We start from the raw sequence: 12450 nt of genomic DNA, 5'->3' as shown, positions 1-12450 counted from the left end.
ATATTAATTTGAAAGATTAAAATATTTGATATAGTAATCTGCTGTACTAATCTTGCGCTCTCAGGACAAGGCACACATATTTTGGTTAGTGACAGGATAGATGATTTAAGGAAGTCTATTTCCCCTACACTCTGAACCTCTGACATCATCATGTGCTACACTGGAAATGGGCAGTTATGTTTTGAGATAACAGCATTTTTGTTTGTTTTTAGAAAACTTTCTTTAAATATGGTCTTTGAAATTTTATAGATGTGTGTAATGCATTCTGATTATTCTCATAGGCACCCTCTTTTATCCCCTTTCCACTCCTGCCAATGCATGCCCTCCTCCATACTAGTCCCCTTTCCATACTCGTGTCTAGTTTTGCTCTGTTTTTTGATGCACAGGGTCTTCCAGTGTGACCCGGGCTTTGAACGGTGGTTTCACCAGAGCCCTTGTACTCACCTCTTTTCAGATCTCTTTGAATCTTTGTCTGTTCGTGTTGCTAGAACACTTAGTTCCTATTTTGTGTAGTGCCCTGGAGTATCAGCTGCCCTGCGGCACACTTCAGTTGAATTTGGACCTGTTTGTAAGGGTTGCTTTTGAGGTGAGTCTTTGAGGGCCTTTCTTAAGAGCTTGTTTTACCTGCTCCTCCTGCTCTCCCTCGGGAACTCTCAGCCATGCTACTTCTATTTATTTTCCTCAGGACGATGTCAGCCTCTCACAAAGTGTCTGTGGTCAAACTCTTAATTCCTCCTAAGAAGACTCAAAGGATTGAACCTCCCCACATAAAGGTTCAAGTATAATCAGTTCATGTGGGGAGGATTGCCTCTTTAATGCCACTGCCTCTTCTTCTCTGTGCCACAGCTCCAGAACTTGGGATAGTGACAGTGACTACTTCTCCAAAACTGACATTTTGACTATAATCAGTGCACTGGCTGTGAACACTCATCTTTGGTTCCTGGTGAGCAGTCTTCACCAGACTGTGATACTAAACGTCTTTGGTGTTGTCATTTGTTGTTGCTGTTATGTTGCCATCAAGGCGGAGCCTTTAATCCGCCGTTGAGAGCTGTCATGGGTACAAGGGACTCAGGGCCGCTAAGCTGTGTGCTCTTGAGTTCACTCTCAGAAATGCTGACAGGATGTTCTTCCCTGAGGGGCAGTAGGGATGCCATGTCTTTCAACTGGAATATGAGCAGAAGGAGCCTGATGTTGTTGGTTACCCTTTCCTAGGATGCATCATTGTGAGGTGGAGTTGGGCGGGGGAAGACAGTGGTGGCTGGTATTAAGACTCCATGGATAAAAACATTCTTTCTGAAATGTGAAGTGTCTTTAATTGATGTGCTGCCTCCTCCTCCTCCTCCTCCTCCTCCTCCTCCTCCTCCTCCTCCTCCTCCTCCTCCTTCTTCCTTCTCCTCCTCCTACATAAAGAGAATTCCCAGAGAAGTTAAGGTTTATGCTTATCAACTGTTTTGAAGGAGTTGGTCTACATGGGTCCTGAAGTGATCTCCTAGCATTTACTTTTTACAATATACAAAGAGCTCACATCGATTCCTTTTTAATTGGTAGGAGTTATAGTAATTATTTTAAAACTTACATTTATTATTTGTGTGTGAAATGAGTGTACCCCTGTGCATGTATAGAATCAGAGTATAGTATGGAGCTGTTTTTTATCCATCATTGGGTCCTTGAGATTGAACTCAGGTTGTCAGAGTGCCTAATCAACATAAATGCTTTAATGAGTTATTCAGATGTCATTTAATACTTGTTTTTTTATATGATAAATACTAGTTTCTACATTAGACATGGAAAGATTTTCATCTGTAGGTAAATGTGAATTAAAATTTTATAATAAAATCGAATCATACCTCAGTCCCCTCTGCATTATTTTGTTTATTCATCCAAAATATGGACATCATGGTAGAGGTTTGTAATTCAAATTATATAGTCCATGCAAACACATTTTAAGACTCTAAAACCTTAAGGTGGTTGCTATTATTACCACTTTTTTTCAAATGCAGCATGAAATGTATCTTTTTCTGCTCTCATCTTTATAAACTAACTACAAAATTCATCTCAGGCAATATTTATACTTTCCACCATTTGAAGTACTTTATATCATCTTGTGATGAATATTCTTACAGATCAGTTATCGTCCAGAAAATAATCACTTTTGATAAACATTGAGTAGTGCATGGGGGAAGGGCATTGTTAGCATGTATTCAGTAGGACAAGAAATTGTTCATTCATTTGTCTTGGTGTTATGGAGAGTTTTATGGAATTCCAATAAGGATTCATTTTAAAATGTGGAAAAGATGAAGTTGGTAGGTTAATTTTAAAATCCCAGCTTGGAAAAGTATCCAGGGTTGTCAGGTGCAATAGGACCTTGGTTCTTAGGACCCCCTATCCGAATCTTTTCTAGCTGAAGCATGCATGGTGGGGAATTCTTACTGTACATGACCTTCTGGCTTCATCTTAACGCCACAGTATTTTGGGAGTGCGCTGTCTAAAGTTTAGGTAACACGTTACGTCATACATTCATTTGTTTCTTACTGCACTCTTCTCATCTAAGTAAAAGAGATAAGTAGTTCACTGAGAGTTAAATATCCAGAACATGAGTACATTCAAGTACACACACACACACACACACACACACACACACACACACACACCAAATTATCAGCTTTGAATAAGTTTTTTTGCAGACATAAACATGTGCTGACTCCTTGACCTTGCATATCAGACAATCAAACAGTAAAAGGGAAATTCCCGATTTTCCAACTTCCGATGCTCTTGGCTTATGAGGGAAGAGAGCCTCCATAGTCAGCATTGACTGCTCAGACTTGTCTGTCTCAGTAGCGCTATTGGAGGGCCCTAGAATGAAAAGGCAGATCACTCACAGGAAGTTTTTCTGGAGAAGAACATGTTCTCTTGTAAATGACTGCAGTGAAGGGTGTTCCTATGACTTCCAGTTCAGTCTTGGTTGAGAACTCTTTATTAATATCTGAATTAAAACCTTTAATTAAACAATATCAATTTGGCATTCCCTACTAACTCAAAATAAATCACATCTTATTTCAGTAAGTACTGAAAACTTCCGTGCCTTTTCTGTCCCTTTTATGATTTATATTTTTAATGTATGTGTGTGTGTTGTACATGAGTATGTGCATATGTATGTTCATATGCTGGTTATACATGTGTGCATACAGATATGTGTGCATGTGTGTGTACATGTGTGGTACCCCAAAGCTGGTGCCAGATGTCTTACAGAAATCATTCTCGGCTTTATTGAAGAATAAGTCTTGCTGAATATGGAACCCGTCAATTCTAGTTTCTTCCTTGCCTGAGTGCCCCAGGGATCCCAGTCTGTTTCTGGAGGGCTAGAGTTACTGGCAGCCACCACCCCCGCCTGGCTCTATACCTGAATCCTGGCAAGCTGAATGTGGCTTCTTACGCTTGCACAGCAAGTACTCTATTCATTGCCATCTCCATGGCCCTTTTTTCTAAATCTTTTTTTTTTTTTATTCCCTGCAATTACATACTGCTTTTCATCATGCTGACTGGGATCAACTGTAGCATTTGTCATTGGGCATTTTCCTCTCTGATGAAAATAGAGCTTTTTGCTTATTGTTGGTCACATTGGTTTATTATTTTAGTGTGACTTCTTTTATTTTTGAGGTTATACTAAGATAACATCATTCCCCCTCCTTCCCACCCCCCAAAAAAGCCCTCCTGTATATCCTTATTAACTCTTCCAAATTCGTGGCTTTTTTTATTATTTTACATGCTTGTATTGTTATGCATATACATCTATTCTTAAATATAGTCTACTCAGTCTCTATAATGCTATTTATTTGTGTGTTCTCATGGCTGACCCTTTGGCATTGGATAATCAATAGGTATACTCTTCACTGGGGAAGATTATTTCTCCCAATATTAGCACTCCTGATATTAATTGCTGTGGTTCTTTGTGTAGGGTGGGAACCTCATGGTTTTTCCCTTGTCCATTTGGCATGTCTATTTTTGTTGTATTTGTTCAGCTCATGCTTAGGCACTCATGTTGGTAAGACTGGGTAGGTGTAGCTTTTGTCACTACTAGCAGACACAATCTTACAGAAAAACCTTCATCCACTGTCTTTTTTCTTCTTCCCACCCCATCTTCCACAATGTTCCCTGAGCCTGAGAAGTCGTTTTGTAGATGTATCCATTGGACTGTATTGTTTTTGAGAATTATTACAAGGGATATTAGATGTTACTGCATTCATATTTTATCCAACATATGATCAATTTACAGCAATTGTGTTTTATTTTCCTATTAGCTTGGTTTTGCTCATTACAACTTTGGTTTTTTTTAACCTTTCCACATGCATTCTTGCATTGTAGTATTTGTATGAAGGTCCTGTGTTAAGTCTAAGATTTTTTTTATTTTTATTTTTTTTGTTTTCTTTAACATTGTAATATGAACTTTGGATCATTTTCTAATTTGTTTAGGTTACATCTAATATTTCTCTCTCCCTCATGTATCATGAAAGTTTTTATTCTTAGCAAAGTCTCTCCTTCGGGAAATGGACTGATCAAAATAAAATTTTGATTTCTATTAATGCCAACATAGTTACTTATGTATGTCTGTATATTTTTAATCCCTTTTTCAGAGTATCCTGGCTTTAAATCCTCGAATACAAGCTCATGCAACTCTGCGCTCCACCATGGCTAAGAAACTAGACAAGAAACACTGGAAAAGAAACCCTGATAAGAACTGCTTTGTAAGTATCACTGACACATGATTTGCTGTTGAAATTTACCCCCACAAACTGAAGACAATATCATTTGTATCCTTAGAAGTGTAATTAAATATGTACAAGAACTGTTGTGCTTTTACAAGACTTTAAACATTTTATATCTGACAACAATCTCAAAACACCATTTAATAAGAGGGAGAAAACAGGGAACAGAACAGGAGCTTACTAAAGAGGGCCTCTCAAAGACTCTATCCAGCAGTGTAACAAAGCAGATGCTGAGACTCATAGCCAAACTTTGGGCAGAGTGCAGGGAATCTTATGAAAGAAGGGGAGATGAAAGACGTGGAAGAGACAGGAAGTCCACAAGGATGGCAACAGAACCAAAATATCTGGGCCCAGGGGTCTTTTCTGAGACTGACACTCCAACCAAGGACCATGTATGGAGATAACTTAGAACCCCTGTACATATGTAGCCCATGGCAGTTCAGTGTCCAAGTGGGTTCCCAAGTAAGGGAAACAGGAACTGTCTCTGACATGAACTCAGTGGCTGGTCTTTGATCTCCTCTCTCTAAAGGGGAAGAAGCCTTACAGGCCACAGAGGAGGACAATGCAACTAGTCCTGATGAGACCTAACAGGCTAGGGTCAGATAGAAGGGGAGGAGGACCTTCCCTATCAGTGGACTTGGAGATGGGCATGGGAGGAGATGAGGGAGGGAGTGTAGAAGTAGGAGGGAATGAAGGAGGGGGCTACAGCTGGGATACAAAATGAATAAATTGTAATAAATAAAACAAATAAATTAAGTAACAATGAATAAATATAAGATCTTTTGTCATGGAAAAATATTTTTTTCAAATCTTCTGTAAAATTTAAAATTGTTTAAGTTTGGTACCGGTATTTCTTTTTGCAAATTGTTATAAATTTCGCTTAGAATTTTTTTTGTGCAATGGTAGCACCGTGAAAGACTTTCCATATCACAAGACTTCCTCGGTGTCACTGAGGAAGATGGGGCACATGGCTGCCTATTAGCTGAAATGAGTTCTTGGTGTGGGAGAGCAGACGAGTAGTCAGTGTTCACTATGAACAGCCAGCACTCTCAGGTGAGATGCAGAAGCAGTGGCTCCTCTGGAATTCTGTATGGCTGATTTTTAAATTTGTTGTTGTTGTTTGTTTGTTTTCAAGACAGTGTTTCTCTGTGTAACAGCCCTGGAAGTCCTGGGCTTCCTGTGTAGACTGTGCTTGCTTGGAACTCACAGAGATCCACCTGCTTCTGCCTCCAGAGCGCTGGAATTAAAGGCGTTCACTACCATTCCCAGTCTTGGTGCCTGATTTTTAACTCTTTTAAATTTGTTTTAATTTGCCGGTGAGACCAGGACTCACTGTATCACTCACACTGGCTTCATGCTCACATGATTCTTTCTGTCCTCACCTTTTGAGTTCTGAGATTGCATCTTTAAGCCACAGTGCCTAGCTTAGAAGCTTTCTTATCTGTGTCTATATCATGGTCACAGACTGTGAGGTCATGAATGGGTATTAGCTATGACCTCCAAGGCAGTGTTGAAAATGTTGACTGCAAATATTTAAAATTGGGAAGAAATTCCTTTTTACCGGAATTCCCCAAAGCGATTTTTTTATAACAGTTAATGAGACTGCAGCATGCGTTTGTTTGGTGTTTGTTCTCTGGATATTTTGTGCATACTGCTGCTTAAGACATGTGACTTTATTTTATCTATTGTCTCCCTCCTTTCCTTAGGAGGATGAGACTTGAGGACAAGCACTTTGGCTATACTTATGTAACTGTTACCTTTTTTTTTTTTTCTCTGTCATGGGCTACCCTGCAAATGCTTTTGAAAAAAAGCAACAAGAAGACAGACACACTATGACATGAAAAGATTTTGCAGTGCTGTATTTGGCATTCTGTTTTTCTCGGTCCACTCCTGTGGGCTCTGCTTTCTATCATGATATTGCCAATACAAGTCTTTGGAAGGACACCAGGGCTGCTCACACCTGGATCATCATGGGTCACATGATGACATGTTGTGACCTTGTATCGTGATGGCAGCAACTGAAGAGAGCAAAAACAGAATACTACAGTTTTCAAGCCTATCTGTTAAAGATTATCAAAGATAAGTGTCTCATTTCAAAGACGTGAGAGCTATGATCCAGAGACATCAGATGCCTTCCCTGAGGCCTTTCATTCATAAATTATCTAACATACTTTGGTCCAGGTTCTATTTAGAGACAGAAGTTTTTCTCTTATTTTGATTGTTATTATCACTACTACCTTAGGATAATGATCATTTCATTCCAGATGCGATCTTACACCTAGAGTTTCTCGTTACATTTCTTCCAAAATATGTAACTGGCAAAGGGGGTACTGAGCTAAGTTTTCTCATGCGAGGTATTTGTTATTTTGAATTTGTAGAAGAGCAATCTCACAATATCTGAAAATATCCATTAATAGTTTTGTAATGTGATAGGGCTGTTATTACAAAGCATCACAGATAGGGTGCTTAAGCCATTCAGTTTTCACCAGCGTCGAGACTAGTCTGAGACCAAGGTGTTGGCAGGGCTAGTTGCTGCTGAGAACTTTCTGTTTGTCTAATCAATGGCATCTGCTTCCTGTCTTTTTCACATGGTCTTACTGGCCTCATGGCTTGTTTTAAACTGCTTATCTCTTTAAATACTATCTCTAAATAGCTACATTTTGATATACTAACAATTAATATTATGAAACATGACTTTTACAGAGATACAATTTAACCTATAAAAATAACTTTAAAACATCAAGTGCATTCAGTCATTCATCTTATAGTAGTATGTCCAATGAAAAGAATTATGAATTAGGTAAACATTAATTATGTAGAAAGAAGATTATTCTGCGCATTATTTATTCAGTAGAAAAAAATGTAGAAGAAAAAATCCTTCGAATTCCAACTACTGAGTCATGTTTAACTAAATTTAGGTAAATATATTCAGTGTTAAATTGTATGACCATTACAAATTATCTTTAAATAGTTAATACTTTGGGTTAAATAGTCACAATCTAAGTTACATGCAAAGTACATAAAACTTCACTGTATCTAATTGTAGTTGTGTGTACTTACAACTATACCTTCGTGAATATCCACAAAGAATAAAAATTTCCATACGATTATGAATGGTGGTTATCTTTGTGTTCTTGATATTTTTCCGTACTTTGGGTTTTCTGTAGTGAGCAAGTATAAATGGGAGAATAAATTAAAAGCTTCCAGTATATGTAACAATAATAATCTCATTGTATAAGATCAGATTATGGCTGAGGATTCAGCTCACTCTGCAAACTCCATTCACACTCAGATATTAACAGACAGAGAGCACTGACGTCCATTCCTTGGGGAAATGGGGGTGGTTGGAGCTAGGGCTCAAGCTTATTCTCAAACCACCAATGGAATAAAATTCCCCTTCTTTGCCTAAGTATCTTCTTTGTGCTAATATAAAGAATTTAAGTAAACTGTTATCAAATGATATGTTTTGATTTTTACTTTCTATTTTTTCCATAAACATAGTAACACGAATAGAACTCTGCTTTCTCTCAACAGAAGAACCAATAAGACAGACAGAGTCCAAAAAGGCATGTACCTACTCTAGTCAAACTAGAAAATGGAAGAAAACAGGAATCCCTTTACAAGGCATGATAATGTGGCAAGTGGATAGCCTTGTCTTCTACCCTGTCCTGGGATAATGAGATACCTCTGTGTTTTTACTGAGGTGCTATACAGAGGCCTAGTAGGGATCCTGGAACTTTCTTGGCAGATGAGGCTCTTCTTGAACTCACAGAGATATGACTGTTTCAGTCACCAAAGTGCTGGTATTAGATCTGTGCACCAGCACACCCAACAGAAATGTATTCTTTTTTTTTTCCTTTTTTTTTAATTTTTCATCAATTACACTTTATTCATTCTGCATCCCCCCATAAGCCCCTCCCTTCTCCCCTCCCAGTCCCACCCTCCCTCCTCCCTCTGCATGCATGCCACTTCCCAAGTCCACTGATAGGGGAGGTTCTCCTCTCCTTTCTGATCTTAGTCTATCAGTTCACATCAAAAGTGGCTGCATTGTCCTCTACTATGGCCTGGTAAGGCTGCTCCCCCCCAGGGGGAGGTGATCAAAGAGCAGGCCAATCAGATTATGTCAGAGGCAGTCCCTCTTCACATTACTATGTAACCCAATTGGACTCTGAACTGCCCTGGGCTACATCTGTGCAGGGGTTCTGGGTTATCTCTATGAATAGTCCTTGGTTGGAGTATGAGTCTCTGGGAAGTTCCCTGTGTTCAAATTTTCTCGTTCTGTTGCTCTCCTTGTGGAGACCCTGTCCTCTCCAGCTCTTACTACAGAGATGTATTCTTAAAGTTGGCTCTACCCCTTGCCTGCAGGAAGGACATTGCAGAGCCTTCAGACTGAGACTAGGTATTGTCAAGGATGCCTCTTAGTTCTCCCTTGTTCTGCTTCATCCCTCCCTCTGTGGTTTTCCTGAAGAGGATCCATTTAGTAACTTCATAATAATCCAATCCCTGTGCAGTTCTGCTTCTATGAAAATTATGTTTTCATGAAGATAATCTATGAAACAAAATTATGAAATAGCAAATTCAAATGCTGAAATTGCTATTTCAGGGCCTCAACCACAGTAGCTTGAAATCCCACATAAAGTTTTAGGAGACATAATGCTTTAGGAAGCATCCATGCTTCTGGCGCTGTATCAAATGCTACTTAGAGACCAGTAAGATCAACAAAAGTCATTTTGTATAAAATGCTACTTAGAGACCAGTAAGATCTATCAAAGTCATATTCCATTTTTATTTTAAAGGCAGACTCTAATTTTGTTTGAGTAAGTAGATGATTTAGTAAGAGACGATTCTAAGAGAACAGGCATTGTTTTGTCCCAAGAATGACAATTCTGAAATTTTTGCCCAGGAATTTCATTATTTGGCAGCTTGCTAGCATTCTATGACTAATTGGAAATTCTGAATTACATAGGGAATTTAGGCTGGCAAATGTGTTTGGACTGGGTAATGAAGCACAGTGTAGCTATTCCCAGTATCTTTTAAACAGGTGTTCCATAACCGCTGTTTATTTTTGACATTTAGAAAATGTTGAACTGTCCTAATTATATAAATATTTTGTAGTCATTTTCCATGTGTGATATTTGAAGACCAGAAAATATTATGAATCATAAAATTTTTCCCAGGTGAAAAATAAAAGGAAACATGGTTAAGCACAGAGAGTCATTTGTTTTCAGAATATTAGAGAATTTATTCTGAAATCGTGACACATAGTTGATGCTCATGGCTTAAAATGATGACCAAGATGTAATGCCTGCTTAAAATTTGTTATTTCAGCTCCTGTGTCTAATTTTTTATCTTTTAACCTTCTGAATCGCTTTGTGGTATCCATTATATTTTATCTTTACCCCTAGGTGAAAGGGCATGCACAGGGAGGCCCAAGAAACCTGGCTAATGTAGAACTAGACATTGAACTCTTGTAATCTGGTATGAGTTCATGAAGAGATCAAAATCAACCACCAACCTAAAAATCAACCACCGACCTTCCCTTATAGACAATTCTTTTTCTATTTATTACCCATTAGAATAGGTTAGGCATTATGTAATTTGTCAACTGAAATAAATATGAATGCTCACCAAAGATCTCATGTTATGCTGAAGAATACAGATGTCAATAGTTAGGGCATTGTTTCGAGGAAAGAGCAATATATGGATTTTAATTACCAATCAAATTTGCCTTCAGCTGAATGATTCTGGGACATAGGGCAGGAAATAGATTTAATGATGAATATAGGAGGTAAGATCTTTGGGGCTGTTGTAGAAAGTTAGACAATAAATAATAAAGCATGGAGTGAGGATTTTTCTGGAAGAGTGGAATTGTGACGATTTTAGAAATTAGGAAACATGACATGGTAGGAGGGGATAGAGCAGTTGGTAAAATGCTTGATGTGCCAACATAAGTACCAGACTTTCATCTGCAAAACCTGCTTATATAAGCCAGGTGTGATGGAGCTTGCTTATAGTCCCAGCATTATTGGCAGATTCCAGACCATTGAGAGACATGGTCTCAAAAGGAAGAAGGTGGAAAGCCCTGAAAAGCTGAAGCCTGACTTTTCCCTTGATTGCTACATGCATGTGTATACATTGGTGTTCATACAACCCAAAACTACACATGTGCACAAAATATATGACTTGGGAGTTGAATCTGTTTCTGCATTAATTGTTTATGGGCTAAATTGAGTTGAAATAATTGAATTTAGTATGTGGCTTTTGAAGTCAAGAGATGGAAATGAAGACTTTTAAAACGTCGGGAGGTATAGGCATTAGAAACTCATGGGCAGAGTTTTCCAGGAACAGTCTGTAGAGTGGGAAGAGCCACAAGGGTAGATTTCGAGATTGGGGCTGGATTTAGAAAGACACAACTGACTTCAGATAGACAATGCAAAGGGCTATCCAAAGACCCAGCAATCAAGCTAAATTATCATAGAAATAAATGAAAAAAAAAAAAAAAAAAAACATCAAAAAGTAGGGACATACCCATTTCCCTTTGCTTTAGATCTTACAGGGCTTTAGATTTTATGGCCTGATTACGAAACTGCGTGCCACACATGAGGGCAGCAGAAATGAGAAATCCACTAAAAGCAACTGCATGAGGTGGTGAAACGCACAAGAGCAGAGGCAGAGAGTTCCTACAAAGGGAGATGAGTCTCACTTGTGTTCCCCTTAATGTCTAGTTTCATCTGTTCCCTGTTCTGGGCGAGGTTCATTTGTGATCTTTTAGAATTATGCTTAAGGTTTGTCTTGTCTTCTGAGCCTGCTCATTCCCTCCTTCTCGGGTCACTGTTCAATGACACCCACTTTGGTTATTAAAGTTCCAAGAGATTCATTCATTCTTACTTAGCTAGCCAGCAAGGCGGCTGTGTTAGACTGTGTTAATATAGAATGTGAGTTCCAGTGCTCGCCTGCCAATCCCAGGCCATATATTTAAAAGTAGACTTTTCAACCTCATGAATTTTGTGTCACACCGGTGCTCTTGTTTCTGCACATCACAGAGTTGGAGTTACAGGGATCTGAACTTGGGTCTTCTTTCTTGAGCAGCAAGCACTCTTGCTATCTGAGCCATCTCCCTATCACTTCCCACCCACTCAACAATTTCTTACGAATCTTTCTTACCTTTCCCTCCCCCCAGTCTACTCTCTGTCACCCACTTTTTCACTACTCTGAAGTCCATGAGTGTGGCTGTTACTGTGGTGTTAGCTGACCACTGGAGCTCAGGACACATCATATCGCAGGCTCCATCCTCAAGGCTTCTGCAGCTCCCAAGTCGCAGTCTCTGTCTTCTGACTGGCACACACCTGGTGTTGGCCAGCCATCCGCAAAGAACCTGGAGAGCTTTCATGCAACCTTCTTCCCCTAGATTTACTTGTCTTTTGTTCCTCTCCTGTCTCTCTGCCATTAAAATATTAATGTAATCTGTACTGAAAGGTTAAAAGTTGAGAGAAATTTAGTTTTTCACTACCTCACACTTCCTTTTCAAGATACTGTGAATCATCTAGGTTCATGTCTCTCTCTCTGAAATGTTGATTTTCATGTTTCTAACTGTGGCTGAAACACAAATTCTCAGGGTTTTGCCAATATATTATTTTATTGGAGAAAAAGTTTTGAATAGTATAATATCAGGATTACTTTTTGTTTT

The 12450-nt window shown here is 38.9% G+C and overlaps 1 protein-coding gene across 4 annotated transcripts in view; it reads left to right on the top strand.

Annotated features, from left to right (window-relative positions):
• Positions 1–12450, top strand: part of Dpyd (dihydropyrimidine dehydrogenase) — a 925939-nt gene that overhangs the window by 34328 nt on the left and 879161 nt on the right. For all 4 annotated transcript variants that reach the window (XM_060392818.1, XM_060392819.1, XM_060392817.1 and 1 more), the window contains exon 2: positions 4632–4742. In XM_060392818.1, the coding sequence (XP_060248801.1) occupies positions 4632–4742 (111 nt within the window). The remainder of the gene's footprint in view (positions 1–4631; positions 4743–12450) is intronic.

This window comes from Meriones unguiculatus, chromosome 10, assembly GCF_030254825.1.
Source record: "Meriones unguiculatus strain TT.TT164.6M chromosome 10, Bangor_MerUng_6.1, whole genome shotgun sequence".
Taxonomy (NCBI): Eukaryota; Metazoa; Chordata; class Mammalia; order Rodentia; family Muridae; genus Meriones; species Meriones unguiculatus.
The sequence above is the reverse complement of the archived record's forward strand: the minus strand, read 5'-3'. Positions and strand labels throughout refer to the sequence as shown.